This window comes from Ammodytes marinus, assembly GCF_949987685.1.
Source record: "Ammodytes marinus genome assembly, chromosome: 8".
Lineage (NCBI taxonomy): Eukaryota > Metazoa > Chordata > Actinopteri > Uranoscopiformes > Ammodytidae > Ammodytes > Ammodytes marinus.
The window spans coordinates 27890720-27918136 of record NC_137212.1 but is presented as its reverse complement, the minus strand read 5'-3'; the positions used below and the strand labels follow the sequence as shown (position 1 = coordinate 27918136).

Below are 27417 nucleotides of genomic sequence, written 5' to 3'. Positions count from 1 at the left end.
ATTTTTTTGAACAGTAACTACTCTTTTTTGGAAGGGTAGCAGTGTTGTTATTGGGAGGGCAATGCTGGTCGTTGTTCAGTCGACCATTACAACATTTCTAAATAAATGTGTGAGTAATGAGTCACTTGATTGAATCAAAGTTTCAAATGTCAATTTTGCAAATAGTAAAATGGCAAGGGTGCATGACTGTCTAGATTTGAATTAGAATAGAAAATGAGATTGAATGCCCAGACACCTGATGCTCCTTTGCCTTTGAGAGAAGCAGTTTGGGCCACTAAAAGGACGCCTCCTGGGCACCTCCCTGTGCACACATAATAAGCACATCCAACTGAAGACTCTGCTAAAGACCCACAATATGCCTAAAGTACAACAACTGAGAACACTCCAATAAGTCATACAAAATGGATGGATGAATAGATTGATCAAAAGACAAACGTATAGGTGCCTGACTTGCTGATTTAGCTCAGGAATCAAGAGATGTCACCTTTACTGTCCACGTGTGATACACTATAAATGAAAAGCTCAGTTGCTGCATTGGACTTCCAGCAGCCACTCCACTGTCATGTTAAGGATCTGGTGCAATCATTTAGTTGGCCAATGAACATTTACATCCACGTGCAGAGTGTGCAGAAAAGTTCTCCCTTTGATTGTTCTTTTAATTGGAAAATGGTCTCATTTCCTGTGGTTTTATTTCCAAACCGAAGGGGATTAATCACCGTCTGTCTGCCGCCGAAGTCATGACACCCTTTATTATACACTGCATTGTAATTAGAAACAATACAAGTATGACAGCTGAAACTCTATATGAATTATTCTCTCACAATGGGGCCTAAAATTAGCTTGTCACAGAGTGGGTGCCTGAGTGCTTACTGTAGTTGCACGGAATATGCACTAACAATTCATAAACTGAATAATCTCATGGAATATTCCAGGAATGCAAATATAATGCACAGTACCTTGCTTCCATATGGATACAATATCAATACACTATGTCGCATATAAGACTGGTGCATCAATAGTAAGACATAATGTAATGAATTTGGCTGAATGGTCACCAATGTGTGTGGGCTGCTTGACTGGCAGCAGTAATGTTGCTAATGATAAAGTGGAACAATTTACACATGCTCAGATCACAGCCAAACCTGCTATATGTTATAGCTAAATTGTATGGGAACACTTAACAATAAGGGTTCCTTTATTTACTGTAAGTTGATGCTTAGTTCATGCTTAATAAGAAAGAATTCAAATTTTTGAATTGTTTTGAAAGTGCAGAAGGTCTTTAATCTACTGCTTCTAGTGCCTGATGTATTTTCACTTGTCATAACTGAGATGTTTTATTCATGTTAGACCTCTACATACAGTTCACAGTTCCTTGAACAAGTTGTGTTTCCACTGTGAATGTCTGACATGTTTTTTGTTCAGGGTTTGGACTGTGGTTTAATAAATTACCTTAAATGTAAATCCCTTATCTACACTCATCTCTTAAAAGGCATGGTCAGCGATTGTAATCTAGAACACTTTTTATCAAAATCAGTTAATATCCACTCACCACCTGTCCGTTGTGTGTGCATGCAACAACAAAAAAGTCAGGTGTTTACATATACAGCCGCGGCTCCGCTAACGGCGATCTTTAAAGCCTGGTTCAGCATCAACTGTTCCAGCGGTTAGTATACAAATAAACAGCTTAGTATCCCTTTAAGGCTTGAAGTATTGCTATGTTATGCAGCACTATGCAAACGGGGCATTCAACAATGGAAGGGCTGCCATTGGTAACATGAAAAAAATAAATACAGCAATGCAGGTGACAGTCTAATGGTTTCCCACTGACCATGTTGCCCTGTCTGATGGCGAATAATGAACAGAGGGTGAACATGTTACCATTCACTGGGCTTGACGTGACCTTATCCAGTGGATCAGGTGGCAGCCATGAAATGACACTCATCAACTCCACGTTAAGAAGGATTTACTTGACAATCTTTGCCGACTGACTCTTCAGTGCCACCACAAGGTCGCATGGCCTCATGTTAACTCACATCAGAGAGACTCAAATGAACTCCATGCAATAAACACATGTTTGAAATTTGGTAAACAGAGATAAATGAAATTGGATCATTCATTAGGCTGTATCGACATTGTCGATTCCGGTATTTGAAGAAGATAAAATAAATAGTTACAGCTACGGCGTACACAGAACTTAATCTGTTGGACATAAAGGAGGTAGACGGACAGGCTTAGAGTTTTTTATTTCTCTGGAAAAGGGGGGGGGGGAGACTAGATAGAGATATAATACAGACACTTTACAAGAGAAAGGTCCTTTTCTGTTTGGCTTAACCTGACTTTACATCCGTTTCCCCTGTCTGTCTGTCTGTCCATACTGTGGACATAATCTCTGTATCCTTTGCTTAAACCCATAACTCTACCTCCCTTGACTATTGTTCACACACACTCAACTCTGAGTATCCTTAAAGCCCCTTCTCTTACCCATCTCTTACCAATTTCCGCGCTGTCCTTCCATTTCTATATCCATCCTAGACTCCTTCATCCCTCTCTGATCCGCCTCTCCCCTTTTTTGCTAAGCTAAGCCTCTGTTGTTCAAAAGTATTATGGTATAAAGTCAGCCCTCTGAGACACACCTGATAGCTACACACTGCAATGCATCAAGCCAACATCTCGTAATTATACATTTGTGCAACATAGAGCCACGGCGTTCAACGATAATTAAACACTACAAGAAAGGAATAAGGTGGATTGTGCACATTATATACATTTCCTATTTTCATTTAACTTAATTTAACTAAAAATATATTTAATTAAAGTCAATGTTTTCATTTTTTGAGGTTGTGTGACTACAAACAAATGTACCTTTGATGCTTCTTTTGATATATTGTAACAATGGTTGAAAAAAAATAAGCTAAATAATAAAATACAGAAACACTTGAACAAGATTAAAAAATTAGACATTTATGAATTGCCATCAGAAAAACTGAGTTCAAATAGTTTGTCACCGAATCAGCATTTCTCCCCTTTGACTCACAATGGACAAAATATTTCAAAAAAATAATCAAAATCAAAGCAGCAGAGACAGGGACATAATATATTTTCCGAGCCCCAAATGGCTTTTATTTCTTTCCTTCTTTCTCATCTTCTTTTTGCTTTACCTATTTCACACACGCAAACTGATGTGTTAAATTGGTCGCAAGCTGTGAGAGAGTTTTATTGATCTTAATTGTCCTGTGTCATTCATGTGAATGCAAATATGCTAAAAGTATTGTGCTACACATTATTTCGATTTGTATGGGAATAGTCAATCTCCTGAAATAAAGAATTATTAGGGCATATGCTTTTTTGAAATAAGACAACTAACACTTTCCTTTAGCCCATTTTGTCCCCATTTCCACTCAGAGTGCCCGTGTCGTGGGCACTGGGCAGATCGACTAGCTATCAGACATGAATAAGGTAAATGGAAGTGTAAATGGTTCTAAGAAGCATTTGAGACCGAGATTGATATCGATTGGTCAAAGCACCCTAGGAGGTGGTGAACCTAGCCTGTCCCAGCAGCACCTCGTCAAAAGTTCATGCCGAACATAGAGATACACATGCGGTTTTTACTGATTTATTATTGCATGGATCTTTCTGTTATTGACTGATTCCTTTAGTGGTTACTAAAACATTCCTTTGTATTTAAGTGATCCATTAATAATGCCTTGTTTTCTTTGCAGCGCTAAAAAAATCCTATTTCTGCACTTTTTTTTATTTTATTTCTCTTTATACTATTGTCATTTAAATGTATTACATGTACCATTCCCATAATCTAACTACGTCAGTATCCACTCTGTCACAGGATCTGTTCCCTATGATACAAGCAGGTGAAGTTACACTGTGGTAGCTTTTATCAGTTTGACCTAATGATTGATTTGTGTGGGTTAGAAGGTGGTGGGAATGAGAGCCTGTGAAAACATGGCTTGCCACTTGCCAATAAGAGCAACACATCCATGTGTTTTTGTTAGAATATTGATATTTTTCTATCAAAGTAGACTTGCAGCTTCTGGCGCATACGAAGCAGCCGCTGGACCGGAGCAGGGCCAAACTGGATTTGAAAAAAATAGCCAAAGAAAACTTGGCTCACAAACTGACTTGTGATCTGACCAACGGAGATGTATCTATGTGGCTAAAAGAAGCAAGTAACTGTGTTTCAACCTCAGTGTCAGATCAGCAGACGTTTGTGCTGCTGCCTATCACAGTCGTTTTCCTGATACTACCTGATAGCACCACCGTAAAGCTGCTGTAATAAATACTTTTATGATAGAAAGGCTAGATATATACACACTCTCAGGACACTTTGGGTTAAAGGGTTGTGGTAAATGCAGCATTGAGTAAATAGGTGTTTGTGGTGAGTTACTGGATTCGGTCTTTGGAAGTCAAAGTCAGTGGATGCATATATGATTTAAGGAAGATAACAGTAACGATCCACATTGATAATGTTTCACGGTGTGCATCTCATTCCTAGCCTGGCTCCGCCCGCCCGCCTACTTCCGGCCAAATTTCATTTTCCCTTCAGTAGTCAGTCTGGGTGTACAGCGCATTTCCCAGATTCTCCGGAGAATCTACGATCGTGCCAATCAGCGAACAGAGCGAGTGGCTGAGAACGCTCCAGTTTCAGTTGAATGCTGCGTTCCTTTATACTCGGAAGAAGGAGATTTCCGACTTGGTAGTTCCGAGTTCCGACCTGTCTGTGTTCCAGTGCATCTGCTCGCGAAAGTATGGACGCCTAAAACCTTTCTCGTCCAAATAACTAAACGTTAGGCTCTAACAAGTTACTGTTGCCAGGTACCGGTAGATTCATAGACTACAATATTGTAGTTAAGTCGGAAATTTCCGAGTTCCCTGTCCAACTGGAAGGCACCATCAAAAGCCGGCTCATGACACACGTGATGACCAAACGTGATGCGATTGGTTGGCTAATCCAGAGTGGCACTGGGCAGATCCAATAGTTTTAAACTTCGACAGACACCCGCCTCCAAATGAGTGAACGTTTGCCAATTACAGCACTTCCAGACCTTCTGTACAAATGAAATGAAGTACGATGGTCTGGTAGCACCAGGCTATCCAACCCGATCTCACGCCGAGGCGTGAGATACACACGCATGGACCGGCGTCTAACTCACACGCCTTGCCTGACCAGGGCGTGTGAGTTACACGCGCACCTCCCGTAGTCAAGATGGCGGCCGCTGTCGCGGCCGCCCGTAGTCAAAATGGCGGCCGCGGTTTTCCGTCAATGTTTTATCTATATTATAACCTCTCCCTGTCCCCTTGCCCTAACCCTAACCACCGAGGGGGCTGCAGCTAGATAGTATTGAAATGCTGGGAGAACATGTCGTGCTATTCCTGGGAGAACATGTCGGCCCCTGTTGGTGCTATTCCTCCGTTCATTTAGACTATTCCTCCATTCATTTAGACGGCGGGAGGTGCGCGTGTAACTCACACGCCCTGGTCAGGCAAGGTGTGTGAGTTAGACGCCGGTCCATGCGTGTCTATTAGACGCCTCGGCGTGATACCAGGTTGGGCTATCTCAGTCCCTTCCTGCAGCCACACTCTCCCATCTCTCTTTAACAGGTCATATCTCCAGGTCCCAGCTCACTTTCCCCACGTATTCCCTCTAAACACCCAATACCTGCCATCTTCAGAGCATCCAACAGGTGACGGAAGCATCTGACCAGCCATGGAGCCAGCAGAAGCATCTTTCTGCAGAGGAGCTTGAAGAACACAACTTCAATAATTCTCTGCCTCAAGAACTACAGGGGAAAAGCCCCCACTTGAGATCAGAAATACAGAGTTTGGACCCTGGCACTACAGACAGTGTTGTTAAAGTGGACCTATTATACTTTCCGACTTTTATGACCTATAAAAGTTGTTATAATGATTTATATAGTCATGTTTAACCATACTAGCGTATCAAATAATTACGTACATGCATTTAGACGTATTCCCTGCTGACCGTCTGGGGTGGCTGTGCAGAGCGCTAAACACTAGGGCAGCCGGTCGAGAAATCACGTGCTCAAATCGGTTCAAATTTCCTGCCATCGTGTCGTCACGATTCCGGATTTTTCCATGTATGGTAACGTGCTGCTCAGGCAAGCTCCGGCCATGCCCCCACCTTCCTGCTCTCAAGAAATCTGCCCGCGCACTGCTGAAATTGTTCCGGAAGGAAGGTAACCAATCACAACGGAGTGGGGTTTGCAGGAGTGGGGGGAGGGGGCGGAGAAGCACAAAGCAGAGTGTAGAGAGTTACTGCTGTGCGCGCTAGGGTGAGAGGAAGAGTGTCCCGAAAATCTACATGGTTTTTTTTATGTGATTTGTGTCAGGTTGCTCTATAGCAGTTTTTAATAAGAAATTAAGACCAGAAAAGTAGTATAATATGAGATTTTTAAGGCCTTGGTTGGAGGAATCTCTAACCATATATGGGCAAAGAACCTTATTAACCTGCCTGATGGTCGGACTGCCAGCAACGTATTCATTTAGTATGTATCCTCAGCAGATCAACCAAAACTAAAATGTCGCCAAAATAACAACAGCCTGCCTATGTGCGCCTGGCACTTCCCACACTATTGGCAAAGCTCACTCCATGGCCAAGACCAAGAAATGACACCATCATGCACAACCTCTTTTAAAAAGATGCAGAGCTGTGTGCATACAAGGTGTGACAAATAGAATGATAGAGGAAAAAGATGGACTTACCATATTTATTGAGGACACTGGTCCGATGCTGTTCACGAATATGTCCACATCTACAAGGGTCGGTTTGACTGTGGAACGAAAGAGAAAAAAAAAGATTATTGATCAAGACATTCAGACACCACACCACACCGCCCTCTTTTGTAAATCAAAGAAAGGCAAAGTGAAGTTGGATCAATGAGACTTTGTTGTTCTGAATCCTTTGAAGAGTGAGTGAGTAGCTGCTGTGCCATGCAGTCCTCGGGGAGAGCTGTGTGGTCCTTAATAATGATCACACATTAGTCTTCATCACATCAAACTGCTGTCATAAAACAGCCCTGTAACTGCTCTTCTTGAATGCAGCAACTAGGCATAGGCCATATACTGTATTCACAAATGGTCCGAGCAACAGGCCACAGAATGCTCCGTTACTACTCCGACGTTGCCAACAACTCTGTGTAGAATATCAGAGAAACATTCAGAGGAAATTCAGAGTAGTTCACTGGTTCTCAATCCCACTCAAGGCTATCCCTACAGGTTCTGTACTCCCGCCAACTACTGTAATTACACCTGGGAACCACAGATGAACGCAATCAACTGATAAACCAGAGAGAGCTTCTATCCCTGTGTGGACCGAGAGGAAGTGCTGTGGTGTGTGGTCTATGTGCTACCTCCAATTTCAACTGTTTTCTATCCGACCTGAAGCTACAGGGCACAAATGAAAGAAGGCCAAATACATTCTGATGTTAATCAGCAGCAGATTATGTGGAAACCAGGATTAGTGCAGACTGGCAGAATCAGTACAGCTAGCGAGGAGCTAATTAATACCCGTGGGACGGTTGCCTTTTTTTTTTCTTCAATTCAACTACTGTTTCCTGCACAGTTCAATATAAATGTTATTTAACCGTAGCCTTGTTAAGATCCGTCTGTCTTAAGTAATATTACACAGGATTTACCACGGGTAATTGACCTACTTAAAATGTGGGTCTTTTTATCATCTTGATTTTCATTTTTTAATGTATTGGAAGAAGAAAGAATAAGGTGTAATTGTTTGTTTTTCAGACAAACTCTGATTAGCGTATCGGAGGGTAATGGACAATTTGCCCTGTGTTATTGTGAGTTAAATCAAACTTCATTTGGTGGGCTGTTGTCAGTTTATAAGTAAGTCTGTTCGTTCGTACCGGGTCATTCTTGTCTACAGATCTCATTGAGGGATGTGGCTGATGTTAGTTGCTAACTTCATTTGTGTCATCTGGTAATGGACAGATTTTTCTTTTGACTGGGAAGATCACCAGCAATCATAATTTGAAATCATAATGAAAATAGTCTGATAAGCCTGGGGGGATGATACATGTTAGACCTAGGGTTACCAGACCAACAACTGACAAAATCCATTTCAGCCAATGTTAATTATTCCACCCTCTCTAGTTTGACAGCGTCTGTGCTGCTGTGTCTCCCCTGGCCATTGCTGTGAGCTGTCAGTGTGGCTGAGTCATATAATTACACATATGATACACACACGCACACGCACACACACACGCACACGCGCACGCACACACACACACACACACACACACACACACACACACACACACACACACACACACACACACACACACACACACACACACACACACACACACACACCACACACCAATCGCTTCTACAGCCTGAGGAGAAAGGTCTGCCATGCAAACTGTTGCACCACATCAACACACAACAACACAGTGCATGTGCATCCACACCAAAATTGTAAGAATACACTTCTATGTCCTTCCTATGGTCTACTATCTAACTCCTCCTTCCAGTCACCAAACGTAGCTGCTCTCTGCGATTTCATGCTCAGCGTAAAAGTCTCATTTGAAGCTTGAACTTTTTAAACGGCGGCTAAGTGACAAGCTGTGACATAGTACTGCTGCCACGAGTGTTCACCTTAACATAGCCGAGAGCTCCACCATCATTTCAAATAACCTGTCTTTGGGAGTCTTTGTGTCTCAGCCAATTACATCCACGGCTATCATTTTTCCCACCTGCCAGTCTCTATTCCATCGTTGGGTTCACGTGCTAACAGATAGCAGAATGCTTCAGGAGAGTCCCTGCTGAGGCAAGCTTCTCAAAAGCTCTGTATTCATAACCACACAACACCTGGTGAGCAAACTGCAAACAACCACTGTTGAAACCTCTGAAAATAGAATAAGACAAATAGCTTCAAAAGACGAGAATAAAATCATTCTGAAGCCTTTCATAACTCGTTTGTTCTAATTTATACATTTCTGTAAACCACGGTCATAAACAGCAACTGTTTCATGCCATTTAAACCTCCAGATGGTGCAGGCCTGCAAGCACAAAATGACTTCTAGGAGTGAGTTAACAGCTCATTGTGCTTAAGCTGTCAGGGAATATTGTCAGCCAAGCAACAGGATGTATTTTGACCTGAGGAGCAGCTGCCTAGACAAAAATAAATAAAAAAAGGGTCAACAGTCAACCCTGCTGGTTGGCCCCCTTAACACAATGCAGCTCCATTCCTCTGTGCTCTCCTCTGTCCTGGCCTGGTCTTCATTTGACTCATATATTCATATGCAGATATTTAATTTAATGAATAGGCATACACAATGACCATAATAATTCCAAAAGGTTTCATTGGGTCATCATTACCCAAACTTGTATTTTGGTTTGTGCTAATAATAAATCAGAGTTTCACTACAGCAATTATGTTAAAAACCAGACCAAAGAGAACAAACATTTTTCGTGATCCATCGGATAGATAAACTAGTTCATTACACTCTTTCCAAAAGAGAGTATCAAATGGGTTGAATCTAGATTAGGTAGAAAATGGGATCTAGAGTGCAATACACGCGTCACTATATAAAGGTGCACTGCTGCATAAGCCTGTTTCCTATGAATAAGACTCGTACGCAACTAATTAGCAAGCATTAGTCATTTATGTTCAGCAGAAATAAACGTGACGTACAGTAAGAATGAGAAGGTCAGCGTAGGGGAAGGGCACACAAGGATTATATTGATGTACACTGATAGCCTTTTCCACTGCATGAACAGATCGCATTTGAATTGGTCCTCTTCCTATAGGTCCTCATTTTGATTCTGTTTGTAGATTAGTACTTTGACATCATAAATGGCTCATCTATGTATTTGACGTCCTGTCCAGCTGTACGGTTATACACCGATGATCAACGGGAACATCTCGAACCTTGTTATCAAATCTGCAAATATCAGCAAGAGGAAACTAACATGTGATCAAGTGACTCACCGTCAATGACAGCCCATGCAAAAAGCACTTGCCATTATCATTCATAAGGACATAGTGTGCTATGCGCAGAAGAGTATGGTGAAGGGCAATTTCATAATGCCAATCATTAAGGGATGACGCCTACTAATGATCTTTTAAGTGGAATTTTTTTATGATTTATGTCAGAGGGTATTTATCTAAATTGACAGGTTTTCAGCATAATTCTGTGGATACAGAAATATGCCTATTTAGTTCGCACGGCATAGAATATCTGACATAGAACTTCTATCATTTGAACAAGGATATCATTTAAGTAATTTATATAATGCAAAACCCTGTATATGAAGTAGTGGACAAAATACCAATTTGGCCAGATGATGGAACTAGATGAAACGTTATGGGATCACTAAAGTTGTTAAATTAATACAGTATTCTATCAATCAAATGATGGGGATATTTCAGTCGATAGCAAAGTACTAAGTTGACACTGCCATCCCTTTAGCCACAATGCTAACACGGCTTACTGTATGATACACTGAAGAGTCAGCCAGAAACAGCATGATCGCCCTACTCATGGATAAGTGTTAATCAACAAGTTCATTCATGTTAATTAGCTATCCCACCTATATATTAGCAACGGTAAGAGGGTGGAACAAAGGGACAATTCAAAGCGTTTTGTATTCAGCATCAACTTAAAACACCTTTCCTTGCCATAAAATACAACACAGACGTACAAATGAGAACTATTCACAATGAGAGAAAGTAGCTTTGTACTGACAGAGAAATAGACACGAAGGTATGTGCTGTAAAAGACTCAGAGCCGGCCCGAGGCATAAGCGAACTAAGCGGTCGCTTAGGGCCCCTGACCGCCAGGGGGGCCCCCTCAAAAAAAAAAAAAAAAAAAAAAAATTTTTTTTTTTTTTTTTTTTTAGTTTGTGTGTTTGATATTAACATCATATTATGCAAATGTGAGTTATCATACAAGAAAAGGAATAAAATGTTTTGGTCTAGATAATTAATAGCCTAAAAATTTAATCAGTTCATCTGGGAGGTAATCCGAAATTATCTGATCATGTCACGTTCACATCCATGCACAGTGTGTATTGAGTTTATTTAAAAACAATTGGAAATGGGGCTTCCCTCAGTTGCCCATGCACTGTGTTTAGTCTATAGCCTACTTCAGCCTTGTCTGTGGAAAAAAAGATACAGTAGCTGGACAACAGAGTTCTTCTGCTTCGTTCCTCTCACTGCATTTAAATGCATTCATTATATTACAGAGAAATATGTCCCGTAAAAGAAAAAGAGCTCCAAGCCCAACCCAGAGGACCCTCCATAATATTTTATATTAATATTTTTATGGAAAATCCATGTGTCCTTCTTCAATAGCTTCTAATTCATCGGACCCAGTGTCCCCAAATTATTTGTTCACACAAAATTTCTCAGATTTAGCCTCTTAATTTTCCTCTCAAAGTGCACCAGATTCATGCATTTCACTTTAAAAAGGTTAAAAAAATCTCCCGGGGGGGCATACCCCCGGACCCCTCTAGGAGGGTCTGAATCTCGGCTGTCTAATATTTTCGCACAGCTGCATAGTGGAGGCACTAGCGGAAAACACTGGCTGTGTGTATGATATTTAACAAAGATCGCTTAGGGCCCCCTGAAGGCTTGGGCCGGCTCTGAAAAGACTAATACATATATGGTAGCTCAGTTTTTAATTTTATCTCTTTGAAAATATATGCCTTTTGGCAATAGAGCAGCATTGCATGACTTTCTTCATTTAACAGTTCTAATTGTGTCGTGGGCTATACTTCTGCACCTGTCCACGGTGCCAATTAGCAGCAGTTAGGCTGTAGACTAGTAATTCAGTAAATGGGGACAGCTCATTAATTTAAGCAAAATAGATAACATTAATTAGAAATTAATTACTAGTTGCGTGTGAGCTGTTTATCGGTGCAGCCATCAGTGAAATAATTTTTGCTGTGGCCATTTAGTAAATACAGTTTGTACCACAGTGCAGGATGCTGTGCTCTCAGATACCAATATAATAAGATGTGTATTGTCTGGAGATAGGCAGTTTTAAATAACCACAGGAAGACAAGTGAAATAACAAGAGAATGAACTGTCTCAGGGGAGGGGATAATCTGCTCTGTAATGGTGAGGGAGTATTTGGAGACATTTTTAGACAATCATCCAGCGAGGCGGGAGAGGGAAGCCATAGCCTCCTGTGAGATTTATTTGTCATTAAGGTCGGCGGAAGATGATAAACAGGTCCACGTAGACATTAGCTAATCTCTATGGAGGATTGCACTGGAGCCTGGCCTATCCTGATGAATGGATGTATTTATGCTGCTGGTCAAGAGCGGGGGGACGCTGTCTCTTTGTCTGACATGCATGCTGACAGTTATATTTATGGCAAAACAAGACAACATATGACCAATGCTGGACATTTGCCATTTTATAGTAATAAAAAATGTGAAATGCCCTTTTGCGGCAACATTAGCCTTTTATTCTTATTCAAAGAAACTGTTGAAAAAGAACACATGGACCACAAATAGTTTTTTTCAAATGATTAAATATTTATGACTGACATGTTGAGGAGTTTGAATTTTACATTAATCCACCATTCATTTTATTTCGCTTTTTTAAACTTTTAAGCGAACTCACCCAGTTTTTACAAAGGACTCAAATATTGAATGAGTTGATTAGACTTCACATTATGTTAAGCATCAAACTGATCCATTTGTTTGCCCTCTGTTGGCCTGCATGTTACCCTGAGTGGGTTCTATCTTCCCACCACATCTTCCCCTGCATAGATCCTCAGTCAGGAAGATAATCCATTTTTGATTTCCAATAATCCGTCATCCCAATCACAAAAGAGCCATGAGGCGGGGAAGTGGGTGGTGTTATATGCCTATATGCGCATTAGCATATAGAATTTGTCTGAGTTACAACATGCATGTCACCTTTATTAACCGTTCAACCTAACTATATGATATAATATTTCATGTGCAGGACATAGGCTACAAGTAGAGGCTGAAGTGAGCTTTATAATGGGTCCGGGTGGAAAAGGACTGAGCTTACTTGATAGAGATAGAGCATCAACGCAAAGTGCATTAAACATGATAAAGCTCTCTATAATTTCTATAATTTGAACGCAAACAATGTGAAATGCACATCTTAACTGCACAGGGAACAGTCCTCACTTTATTGTGACTTTCTTTCAGGAACAAAATCAGCTCTGACTAATTGCTGTGTGAACTAAACGTCAAATCTGTGAGCCACATCTATCAATCACTGTCATCTGCTGAGCTGAGGCTGACAGCATCTTTTGTAACCATATTATTCTCTAGGTGATTGTCTCAACACAAGCCTCAGACATTTCTTCTATGTGAAAAGGTGGCATTTGAAACAGCACATTCCTTTTTTTCCTTCGTCTTTCTCTTCCTGTTATGCCTTGCAGCTTTGAAAGCCTATTATATTACTGGTGCGTGTCAGCTTTCGACCGCTTTCGTCTTGACATTATGCACAATGGAGAGAAAGAAAAACAAAGACGTTAATTATAAGGAGTTTTTCTCCATCAGAGAGCTACACTTGTACTCATAGATCTGGACCTACATTGAGATAGCTTTTCATACAAGGCGAAGGCAACACAAAGTGTTTTACTGAATAAAAAGAAAAAGAACAAAAGCCCCCATTATTATTATTTAAAAAATAAACAAGTAAAAGTGTGGATATAATTAAAGTCAATAAATAAGATGACAAAAACGTAATAGGTAATGGAGTCCGCTTTTCCCACATTTACTGCCTACCTACGTACATTAGAGAACATTATGGTATGCAGCATTTAATCCAGTGTAACTCTCAGAGATGGGAAAGATTTGATTCAATATTGGTATCAAGTACAAATATGGCTGTAATACATTTATCGGATATTGTGCGAAAATGGCTAATCTATCTATCTATCTATAAAGCAAGAAATGTCTGTCTGTGTGTGTGTCTGTGGCTCGCATATCTCTCGGACTGTTAGTCAGATCGGCCTGATTTTCTGTATATGGCTTGCGCATGGCACGAAGGTGTGCATCTTTTTGGACCAAATATGTAGAATTTATCATATTAATACCATGCTGGTGGGACACACACAGCAGACCGACATAGCCTGGTGTTATTTCTTCATTCAATGAACCCAACTTTCCAAACAAAACGTTATTTTAAAAAGATATTTTTTGGGCATTTTTATGCTTTATTGACAGTGCAGAGAGACAGAGGTGAAATGGGGCAGGGAGGGGAGTGACATGCAGAGAACGATCGGGGGCGGGAATCGAACCCGGGTCTGCTGCTGGGCCCGGCCCGGGGGGGTACACCCTATCAACTGAGCCAAGGGCGACCCCAAACAAACAAAACGTTCTTAAACCTTTCCACAGACATCACCAACTCCTCAAACCTGTTCGCTTTAGTGTTAAAGATCGCACGTTACGCTATTTTCACTGTTATAGAGTTAATGTATAATTAAACACTTCCGCGACAGTGACGCTAATTTCAGTTAGCATGTCAATAGCGGTTTCCATTTAAACTAACACGGTGTCTGCTACCGGTGAATGTAAACATGATCGCTTACACACTGTTTATGTTACTACTAACCACCTAAAAATATTAAAACATAAAAACAGTTGACACTCAGAGCGAGTGCCCGGCCCAGCCCGTTCCCTGAAACATGGATCCGCGGTGTTCTGGCCGGAGGTTAGAATAAACATGTCCAGCTCATAGATAGTATATAAAGCTGCTCTGAGCTAGGCTTTTTAGATCGCTGTAGGAGCCGCTGCTGTGTGTAAACAACACACATTTTTTCAGTGTGCACACATGACAGACAGGCAGCGAATTGTGAGTAGATATTATATTTTTATTTATTATTATTATTATTATTATTATTATTATTATTATTATTAATTTTTTTTTTCTTTTCAGATAAAACATTAAGAACAGTTTCTTATTTACAATACATCAGGTAGCCTAACACATAAAAGCAATAGATCTCCTCACAGTAGCTACTAGATTACAGGTATTCATGAAACGTCGACACAAACTAAACTCAGCCGTGAGCACAAACGTTCATCAGAAACCAATTTACAAAAGCAGAAACTGTAGATGCTGGATAGAAATTGTGAGCACGGGCGCAATGGAGCAGTCAGCTGCCTGTATCCACAGTCGGCTGCTGGGAGAAAAGCTGCAGGTGACGCGGGCTGCGCACTTACCTACAGCTCAAGTACAAGACAAATGGGCTCCTGTCAATTTGAAATGTCACTCCAGTGGTAACCCTGATTGTGAACAAATATAAACTCTTAAAGATGAAGTACGCTCTGACTATTGCAGGAAATTTCAAGAAATGAGAAAAAAAACATAGCTTTTTAAATTTGTGACAGAGAAAATGATGTCCCTTCTTTCAAATACAGTGTTACATTGTTTATAGCGTTACATATTAAATGCCACCGCATGCAGACGTGGCACAACTGAGAAACTGTTCACATATTCAGTTCAGTCTCGCAACATTAACTATTATTACTTTACATTCAAGCCATGTTGTGGACATGCCCCTTTGTTGTTTAACCGTGGGCCATTAAAGCTTTAAAAAGTCTCATTCATTAATACTCACGAGGACAAGCTCAAATGACTTCAGTGCACCATCTGCCACCAACGGGTCAGCATCACAACAAATTACTTTCTAATTTACTTATCGTGGTTTGCCATCAGGGGAATTGAAAACATGGGAGAAAAAGCTAATTTGCCACATCCTATTTATCATTGCTTCTTTGACATTCTCCACACAAGTACATTTAGTCAGCGTTTGCTGTGCCATCAGGGAGATATATATATATATATAATATTATTTTGATGGTTTTTATCATGTTTTATCGCACTTACGGATCTGAGATGATGCTAGATAACTCGCTGCTTGAAGACCGCAGTGCATTAATGTGGTGACGTGGGGACGAGGGAGGGGACTGCTAACTGCAGTCACTGACGGGAAGTTAGCTAAAAGAACCATTTCGCTCACAGCACCTTTAACGGGCGGGTTATGGGACAGAACCTTGCTGTTGGGGGGCGGGTTGCAGCGAGAAACCCCACTGGAGTGGGCGGTTGTGGACTTACAATTAGTCAGAGCGGGTGTGTGCGTGCAGAGCAAATCAATATAAATGATAGGTCATTACATTGTTCACATGTCACTAGGCGTTGCTATATGAAACTTTAATTTAAACTGATTACACTGACTTGTGTTTGTATTCAATAGACAGAATAGAGGGGTAAATAAAGGCCCCTGAATGTTACCGCCTGGTAAGGTGAAAAGAAATCCAGTTGCATTGCATAAGAGAGGATAGTGAGAGGTTGGGATGATTTATTGGAGTCAAAGTTACACATGGAGAATGTGACAACGAGGAAAGTGCACTTAGGATGGGAGAGTGGGATCAATGCTCTCAGGACAGCATTTAAAAGGTATTTTCCAGGGCTCAGTGTGTGTGGGCATCCACGTCACTCCTCAGTGACATCTTGTGTACCAGCACAATCGCTTCTTGTCTGTCCCCTCTCTGTCAGGCCAAAACAACAGAGCTTATCTGGCTTGGTATCCATAGTAACAGATTCAAACATAATTACGGCAGCTGCCTCTAAAGGAAATACGGATGCTAATAAATAAAAAAATAAAGACTGTTTGCTTAAACTACATAGGAGTGACATCACATAGAATAACCTGATGTTGAAAGTTGCACATAGCCATAGCCTGATCTCTCAGCCTTTGTTTTCTCCTGCAAATCAGTCTGGACTTTATCCAATATCTGTGGGGAGGAGCCGGTCAAAAAATATATATGATATACTGGAAGGCAGTTTCTGATTGGTTCGTGTAGTTGTCAATCTAGCCTTGTAAGACCCTGACACTGTTTCTTGCATTTGCATTAACATATATTATTTTGTTACACTCCATTTTGTCCGTTTTGTATTGGACACGTAAAAACATTTTAAAATACACGCGAAACACACACACACACACACACACACACACACACACACACACCACACTTAATTATTTGTGCCCTTGTTCACCAATCAGATTCATTTGAAATGAGGACTACTCAAGGAATCGATCGCTCATGCCCATCCCTTCTATTCAGAAGTCAGTACAATTTTGAGAAACGTTGCTGTATAGGCACCTGTGACATAGCCTAGCTTTAATGCCTTTACGCACACAAGTTGCACATTTCTAATGAATAACCAAATAGAAATTTCAATCTCATTTTGAAACAACACAATGACCCAATTTAGGATATAGATTGTGTAGTGTGCCTGACCCACGTTTTAAACTTTAACGTCCATGGTTTTATCAATTTGTGCCATGCTCACCATGTGACAGTCAAGCTTCCTCTTTAGAAGTGTCCCAAAGGCGACCACCAACAACAAACACATGGAACGTGAGGAAAGCATTACATTCATGGAGCAGGAAAAATGGCCTGACGCTATGTTAGACAGTCTAGGGAGTATCTGGGGTTTGAGACAAGAGATGTGCAACAAAGGCAGGTATTGTGTTAAGCCTGGCTCCTAACATGTGCCAGATAACAAGGCAACACAAACCTATAGTGGCACCTTAAACAGTGAGTGGGCGGCCAAAAAGTCCAGTGCAGGTGGAAATGTGTTTTTGTAGGCCTATATATCAAAATGGTTTATTTGCATGATTTTCACTTGTGATTAAAAAAAAGTTACCTCAGTCAGTTTTACAGCCCATTTGCTGCGGCCACACATTACTTTAAATTAGCATTAGACAATTTAACATTTGGCACAAGTATGACCTATATTCTTCACCTTTTTTTATCAAGAACACAACTATTGAGTACTGACTGTGGTTCCAATGACATATGCATTTAATGTTAAAGCCATACAAACACTTGGACTTTACCTGAGGCAGAAACCGAACTTAAAGATCTCCTATTATACTACTGTTCTGGTCTTAATTTCTCATTAATGACTCCTATAGAGCAACCTGACATGAATCACAGCACAGAAAACTATGTCGATTTTCAGGAAACTCTTCCTCTCATCTGGGCGATTTCTGCATTATCTGTCAACACTCTGCTTCGTCCTTCTCCGCCCTCTCGCCCCCCTCCTGTCAACCCCACTCCGTTGTGATTGGTTACCTTCCGGAAGACTTTCAGCGGCATGCAGGCAGATTTGAGCTGGCAGGTGGGGGCACGTTGTTACCATACATGGAAAATCATAAATCTCGGAAATTTGAACAAGTGAATCGCGACCGGCTGTCCTAGTGTTTAGCGCTCTGCACAGCCAACCCAGACGGTCAGCAGGGAATATGTCTAAATGCATGTAGGCCTATGTCATTATTTGACACTTTAGTATGGTTAAACATGACTATAAATCATTATAACAACGTTTATAGGTCATAACAGTTGAAAAAGCATAATAGGTGCTATTTAAGCACTCTAGCTTGTCACCACGACATTACAAAAAAAGCACAGTGATGACACCTGACCTGCACAAGAGCAATCATAAGCAGCTGTGATGCCTTACCTCATAGAGTAGTTCAATACTAATTCATATATTTAGTGCCGTATGGCTGCTGCTACGTATAAGACATCTAAATGCATGAATAGAGTTAATAGTAGGCCCCAGTACATTGCATGGCTTCTCACATTGTGTCATTCTGTGAGATAAATATCGTTTTTTTAAGGCGTTATCCCAGTTAATTAAATATGTGTCCTACTATAATTACAAGAGACTGACATATCCTTATATCAGATTGTAAAACCAGCTGAATCTGTAGCTTTGCACGGCATTCATCGGTGTCAATGGAATAGCTCATTTACATCTGTTTACTGTGTGGTGGATTTAGGCTACATCTTGCCACTGTGTAAGGGGGAGAAATGCATTTTACAATCTGTTACCAAAACAGCACAAAAGAGGACAGTATGAGTGAGAAGAACGAGTCAATTACCTCCGATATCCGGTCTCAGTTTCCTGTCATATTCTTTAAGTAAATTGTTGAGTATTTCCGTGGCGTCGGTCTCCAGTGATTTAGGAGCCAGCATTTGGTTCACAGTGACATCCTCGTAGTCCTCATCGTCGTAATCGTGTGTCAGTGCGCTGCACAGGTAAAAATGAAAGAATCCGGTTGTGATGCATTCTGCAGACTACAGGCATGCAAAACATCATATTAAAACCACTTGAGAGTCCTTCACATAAACTTGGACATGAGCATAAAGTTTTTTTCTCTTTCGGAAACAAGTGACAAACGGCACCGCATCAGGAGAGTTTGTCTCATCCCAGGTCCTTGAACGCTGAAAATTGTTTTTATTTATTAGCCTACAGTTTCTTATTAAAGCAGTTTGAAAACAAAAGTCCGCCACTTACCACGTGTTGAGGACAGACAGGAGTACGACATACGCCAGTAATTTGGATGACATGTTTCTTGACAACAAGTAGACTCGACAAGATGTTGTCAGAGGACGCTGCGTATCGGTGTGTGGACGCGATGGTCACTGGCGCTCACGAGCGAGGGCAAAGCTCCCCATAGTTTGTAATCCAACACCGAATTTGAGTCATTCTTCTTCTCAAAATGAGACCGTTTAAAATCCTTCCTCGATTGCGCGTTCAGCCGAATGAGCGGCTTCTTCTCACTTGTAAAAGCTTGCAGTTGGATCCATCGATTGCGGACACGGCTGGTCTTTAACGCAGGTGCGCACACTCTGATTGCATCCTCCGAAAGCCCAATTCATCCAAAACTCCTCCAAGGGTAAGTCTGCGTCACTCCACTTTCTCAAAGATTACTTAGCACTTCGCCTAAGAACTGCTGATTTTTTTGGGGGGGATTGAATTGGACTGGGCTTGGATAGGTTATTTATAATTACATTACACTAATAAAAAAACGCATTAAAGGTGGAGTCAGAGATTCTGGAGAATGCTTGTTGAAAAAAAAATATTTTTGTCAAAATCAGTGATATCTCCTCACAATCTGCTACCCATCCTTACTGTGTGTGCGCTGACAAAATCCAGTGTTAAGACACAACCTAAAGGCTCTGTAAACGGGCATGTTGCTAGCTACTGTGGGGCCCCCTTTGTTTACATACCCTCTGTCTACATGTCTGTTTACAGGGCCTAGGTGTTGTATTAACACTTGAGTTTTTTTTCAGCATGCACGCACACACACACACACACACACACTCACACACACACACACACACACACACACACACACACACACACACACACACACACACACACACACACACACACACACACACACACACACACACAGGTAGATTGTGAGGAGTTATTCACTGATTTTGACGAAGTGATTTTGTCAACAGGCATTGTCCAGAATCACTGACTCCACCTTTAACTTTACCTTGAAAATAAATAAGTCTGTATCAGTTGCACTCCAGTTCCCAGCATGTGCAAGACTTTTCTTTTTCTCCATGAATTTAAAATGCTGCTATTACTAAGAATTTTTATATCGAATTATTAATTAAAGTTTTTATTTTTTAGTTTGCCTCTTTAAAACTCTTGTTAGTAAGATCATTTGAATAGTTTGTATATTAAAGTGCTGCAAGCTCTTTATATGGCTGCACAATTGAACTAGTTGGAGCTCAACACAATATGAAGACACCTTTGTAGTGTTTGCAATTGTAATGGAGGGCCCTTGGCTTGCTGTGTTTATGTCCTTCAAATACAGGAGTAGCAGTTGCGTTGACACTTCCATACTTTGGTAGGGACTCACTGGAGATAGGTAAACAAAAGATGTTGTGCAGCTGAGGACCAATACTGTATAATCTGACTTTTGAGATATAATGCCATCTTTTTGTTATAATGTTAGGCCTAAAAGCTACAGCAGAAACCACTCTGATTACATCAACATCATAAGCGTTGGCCACTTTATTAGGTACAGCGGTTCATTTTCTTGTTAACACATAGGCCTATAATTAATCAGCCAATCACATGGCAGAAACTCAATGCATTTAGGCATGTAGACCTGGACGGGACAATTTATTGAGGTTAAAACCTAGCAACAGAATGGGGAAGAAAGGGAGTTTAAGTGACTTTGAACATGGCAATGTTGAGGGTGCCAGAAGGGAGTATTTTAGAAACTGCTGATCTACTGGGATTTTCACTCTAAACCATCTCTAGGGTTTACAGAGTATGGCCCGAAAAAGAAAAAATACCCAGTGAGCGGCATTTGTGTGGACGTAAAATGCCTTGTTGAAGTCAGAGGTCAGTGGAGGATGGGCATACTGGTTCGAAATGATAGAAAGGCAACAGTAACTCAAATAACCACTCGTTACAACCAGGGTATGCATATGTTACATACAGTACATATATTTACACTCACCGGCCACTTTATTAGGTACACCTGTTCAATGGCTTATAAAAACAAAAAGCTAATAAGCCAATCACATGGCAGCAATTTAATGCATTTATACATTTAGACATGGTCAAGACAATGTAGTGAAGTCAAACTGAGCATCAGAATGGGGAAGAAAGGGGGTTTAGGTGACTTTGAACATGGCGTGGTTGATGGTGCACGGCAGGATGGATCCATACTCTCATGTTGTTAACGCCAAATTCTGAACCTGCCATCTGAATGTCGCAACTGAAATCGAGACTCATCAGACCAGGCATGATTTCTCAATCTTCTATTGTCAAATATTGGTGATCCTGTGAGAATTGTAGCCTCATTTTCCTGTTTTTAGCTGACAGGAGTGGCACCCGGTGGGGTCTTCTGTTGCTGTAGCCCATCTACAGTACTTCAAGTTTGGTCGTGTTTTGCGTTCAGAGATGGTATTCTGCATACCCTGGTTGTAACGAGTGGTTATTTGAGTTACTGTTGCTTTTCTATCATCTCGAACCAGTGTGCCCATCCTCCACAGACCTCTGACTTCAACAAGGCATTTTACCTCCACACAAATGCTGCTCACTTGATATTTTTTCTTTTTCGGACCATTCTCTGTAAACCCTAGAGATGGTTTAGAGTGAAAATCCCAGTAGATCAGCAGTTTCTGAAATAATCATACCAGGCCTTCTGGCACCTTCAACATTGCCATGTTCAATGTCACTTAAAACCCCTTTCTTCCCCATTCTGTTGCTCGGTTTCAACCTCAATAAGTTGTCCCGTCCAGGTCTACATGCCTACATGCATTGAGTTGCTGACATGTGATTGGCTGATTAGTTACGTATATGTTAACAAGAAAATGTACCGCTGTACCTAATAAAGTGGCCGATGAGTGTCTATATATATATATATATATATACACACACACACACACACACAGTATACTGTGTGTATATACAATTTATTAGGGCTGTGTAATAATGTCGAAAATACATTTTTTGACTGTTGAACTACAATGAATGGAAGCCTATTCCATGTTCCAATCATTCAGGCACTGCATGTCATGATAGTTGGCCTTTAGATGTAGCATACCAGGAAATGTTGTAAAGGATGAAGATGTTTCATATGTCAATAATAAACAATAAAACCATGTTATTGGAATGGAAATCATCCATTTCATTTTTTCATTATTATTTTATTTTTTCAATGTCTGCATTGGAATTTTTTGTCAGGGGTCTATGTTGGCAGTGAACTCAAAGCAGAAAGGCTTAACACTATATTTGTTTGTCGCAAGCCATATCATAATTGAAATATGTATCAATGTTATCGCATGTACAGTATATACATATATCGGAGACCTGGGGCATTCCCCTCCAGATAGTGATTGTATGGTACTATCTTGGGACACAAGCTCCAGAGAGAGAGAGAGAAGTGAAATGCAGTAAGTGTGGAGAACACATGGAGGAAATGAGCAAGCAGCTGCTGTAAATAAGGTTTCTTCCTGCCAGTATTATAAACTGTAAAGGGGTCTCTTTCAGCAGTCCTTACAAAGTGTCAATCTGCTGTCATTTCACATGAATGGACAGACATTTCTGGCACCTAATCTCCTGTGAACCCAGAACCAACCGACAATGTCTCCCTCTATCGGACTCTTGTGTTTGTTCCTCACAGAAGATTTGTTGGAGGGTAGAAATTAACTGCTAGGATAATTTAATCCATTGATCACGGTCTGATACAACAGCCTCCCATAAATATAGTTCAGTTGGTTCCCATGGGTACCAAATTATGTGAATTGCACCTTTACGGCACCAAAGTGTCACAAGACTAACGGCAGACTCTCATTGGCTCTGACAAAGATGTAAACCTTGGCCACTGTGGCAGCAGGCAGCCTCCAGAGACTTGCCTAGCTGTAGGGCAAAGGGTTGGATATGTTGTTTAACAGACAGTGGGGATGAGCCTCTGACATAGATTCTGTCTGTGCATTTAGCTGCTGCTGCTGTCATCCTCTGCTGGTCTAAGAGAGACATGCAGGCGCTGGAGAGTGCTGTTTAAATGGAAGAGCTCATATATAAACGATGATAAGAGCATAAATTACCCACATGAACCAACTGGAACTTTTTGTTGCATTGGTGAAGTCATTTGCTGCAAGAAATTCAACCTCAAACAATTATGCTTTATTTTTTATACTTTTATTTTGGTGCAAAAGTGCAATAGAGATGTAGGTGGAACAGTTGATTTTCATTTTAATGGCTTCTGAGTGTTTCATTTCCTATTACAGATAATAACTGTGTTTTTTTCGCCCCCATGCCGTTACACTCACATTATTTCTGATGATGTATTTCCCACACACCTCTTCTTGCTTCACCGAACTCCGAAAATGTTTTTTTACGATGATTGCATTGAGCACACAAAGCCTGATTCAGTCTGTACAATTGTAATTAATTAATTAATTAATTAACATACAGTATAAGCTCTTCATACAAACGAGTGAGACTTTTCGATGTCCGATACGTTTATAGCAAGTCGCAAACAGTAGTTCAGACTTTGACACTACTGACATTTAAAATCGCCTCTCTTTATGAACTATGCATCAGTTCACAATGAGCACACATATGCACAGTACTGTGACACCTTTTAAGTTTGTTTGTATTGTTGCAATCTCTGCATACGTTAAATGAACATTGTATGAGTATGTATATACGTGTGTGTGTGTGTGTGTGTGTGTGTGTGTGTGTGTGTGTGTGTGTGTGTCAGTATACTATTAGTAACGGTGTTAAAAGACAATTTCCTTGTAAGGTACAAAGCTACATCCCCATTTTTCCCCTTCACATTGGTACATTAGACACATAGCTGAACTTTGCCATTAGAACTCGTAGCCTCACAGCATGTTGAAGAGAAAACTATACTATGAGTTATTTGCCATAACTTTTGAAATACTTCTTTTTAACTTTTTGTTTGTAAAGTCCTTCTATTGTTTTTGACCTCCCTTTTATGAGGATTTAACTTTTATGAGGATTTCTTTTATTTTGTATTATTTTATATTTATTCTCTGTTTTATTACTTATCTGACAAATGTGTGCCTTCATCCTTGGTCTGACACTTGGTTTCTGTGGTGTAAGATGCTATATTACTTTGAAAAAAGACCTTTTTTTTATTACCCGCATGCAACTGCACATTTCGAGTCAAGGTGACCTAATCGTTCAAAAGTGACTTCTGTAATGCTCTAAACTTGAATAGCAAAACGTGTTTGGTGCACATACTAGACATTCTTCTCTGAACAGCAGAGTGCTGACTCAGCAATCCCGACATCAAATCACATCAGTGGGCTACACGTGGGAGCTACAGATATTCTGCATGCTGATAAAGGAGCTGCAGTGAATGTCTGAACATAAGGTACAGTGAGTGTCCTCTCTTCCCTCCTGACTAAGCAGTTTTGGAGAAGTGTCATAGATAGTACCCATAATGAATAGTGCCTTATATTAGAATTGCTCTTTACATTACCAACACATACTGTATATCTCTTACGTATGTCAGTCATGAGGACATACGGCTGTAGACGTGCCACAAGTGTGGTTAAGCTGTGCAGGCCTACCGCGTGTCTTCCCCCCCCCCGTGTGGACCAACATGAAATCAGTTGTATAGTAAAGCAATATGCCTATACAATATATATTACATGTGCATTTAGTTATGTCTTTGGTTTAGCAGTTTACAGTATGAACCTGCTTCAAAACTATCTGAAACAGCCGGATCTTCTTTGGCTGAATCAGCATGTCTTAGGTAAAATGTTCAAAGGTCAACATGCAAGAGCGATGACGTGGCGAATGTTTAGACTGTGTCGTGGCTATGGATGAGAGAGGTTAGCTCCAGCTCGTCTCAGAGCTATATGCTTTGATTGATGTCATTCGATGCCATCAGTGACAGATTAATTTGGTGTGGAGTATGGGCCTGCCGAATAGAAAAAGCAACTTAGATGGAGCTAAATCCCTTACAAACAGATGTGAGCCAGATGTTCCCACCACAGAGAACCCCAAGATGGATTTACCAGTCCACCGACTGTAGAGGCTGCATGAGCTGAGTGTGCATGTGTGTAATCGAAGGAGAAAACGACACGTGCAGACCGTTGTTCCATCAAGCGAGATTAAGGTTTTATACACTGCAGGAATGGATGTAAATATAATGGAGATTCAGGCTACTAGATCAGCTGAAGCATGCTTGGTAACACTTTATCTTGATAGTCCACTGTTGACACTCAATAAGCCATCAGTAGATATGCAGTTGTATGTCAACAATGAATGAGTTGATATTCAACAGAACTATCTCAACAGATAAGTAACATGTTTTCAACTAACTGCATAGTGCAACTTATAGTTAGCAGTTAGTTGAATACATGTTACTTATCTGTTGAGATAGCTCTGTTGAATATCAACTCATTCACTGTTGAAATGTAACTGCATATCTACTGATAGCTTGTTGAGTGTCAACAGTGGACAATCAAACTAAAGTGTTACTGCATGCTTCGGCCAATATTTCTGTGTTTTCATCTGGAGAGAAAACATCTCTGATCAGTCTTGATGTCACATTTAAAAGAAATCCGACCATAAAGTTGATAAATAATCACTGGGCTTTTCGACAAATAACCCAGCAGACAGATGGAGACAGTGAAGCTTTATTTGGAATCAGGTATGCATAACAGTTAAGAAAGAAACAAAAGTTAAGGTTTCAATCAGGCCTTTACATTTGTCATCTGCACAGGTATTTTACCAAAATAAATAATAGTACTGTGATTCCAAAGGATGAGAAGCGGAGCTAACATGAATTATAGTCGTATATAGAAAAAGACTATTGCCATAAGGATCAAATCTGGATAAAAAGACATCAACAAAATGAAGGTTTGAATGATTCCAAAGTACCATAAACAGAAGTCATTAGTTATATTGGTGTTATTTATTGCTTCAGATATTTGCATTTCAAGAACCGCCTGAACCTAAAAGGAACTTCAATGTATTAACTGGTGTGCTGCATAAACATATTAAATAGTGGCAGGCCACATACAGTCACATAAGTGAATCACATTCATATTTTATGTAAACCCTTTACCCAAAAAAAACAACAGGTCCAGATTCAAAGCGTTCAGAACTGTGAAAACTGCAAACATTACTCTGGTGAGGTGAGCACAGTGCATGCTGCCTTCGCAGTGAGTGTGATGTGCAAAGCTTGACTTAATGTGTTCTTAAGGTGTGATGGACTTCTAACTTCGAAATTATCATATTGAAAACACTCATTCGCTCACTTGTTGAGCATTTGTTCAGAACTGACACCACTCTTACCTGTGCAGTAAATGTAAGTGCTAATGCAAACGGTTAGTTTAGCTTAGCATAAAGAGAGAAACAGCTAGCCTTGTTTGTCTGGAGGTAAACAAATGATTAAACACCAACATCTTGTTTGTTTAATCCGTGGTACAAAGGGTTATAAGATGGACTTTTTCTCAAATGGTTTTAACGCAAGGTTGATCTAATTTTTCGTATAAAGTAATTAGTTTCACATCAAACTCACAACCTCTACAGTAGGCCTACTGATGCTATACTATAACTTAACTAAGTGGAAAATAATTAACACATTGTCGAAGAGAGTGACGTTTCACCTTGTGTGCCATTTGGGTAAAAAAAGATAGAAAACCACTTTTAACTAGCTACACCAACTTAACAATATCAAATTAATCTTACTGTATTCTACTTTTGTGCCTCCGCAACAGCGGTATCCGAAGGCCAGAGGCTTTATGTTAAAGGGTTGTGGATATAACCGCCAGGCAGTTCTAATTACAAAGATAAAGTGTAAGTCCTCCACTATGTTCAAACAAATGGTAGGTGTTCGTCTTTGCACTGTATGTTAGACAATAAATAAGACAGGTTAATGAGTGAGATGTAGAACAGCTGGTTGGCGTTGCTTTGGGCTAGGTTAACTTTTGCACTCGGTTTCCAGTCTTTATGCTAAGCTAAGCTAGCTGCTGTCTGTCTGCCTGTAGCTCCATATTTACAGTAGTCTAGGCCTACAGTCATGAAACTGGTTCCAGTCATCTCATTAA

General features: G+C 40.5%; 1 protein-coding gene across 1 annotated transcript in view; it reads right to left on the bottom strand.

The window, feature by feature from the left end:
- Positions 1-19038, bottom strand: part of gabrg3 (gamma-aminobutyric acid type A receptor subunit gamma3) — a gene marked incomplete at both ends in the record, with an annotated part of 49316 nt that extends 30278 nt beyond the window's left edge. Inside the window, 2 exons of the mRNA XM_080033373.1 lie at positions 6736-6803; positions 18945-19038. Coding sequence (XP_079889499.1) covers positions 6736-6803; positions 18945-19038 — 162 coding nt within the window. The remainder of the gene's footprint in view (positions 1-6735; positions 6804-18944) is intronic.
- Between the last annotated feature and the right edge of the window lie 8379 nt (positions 19039-27417).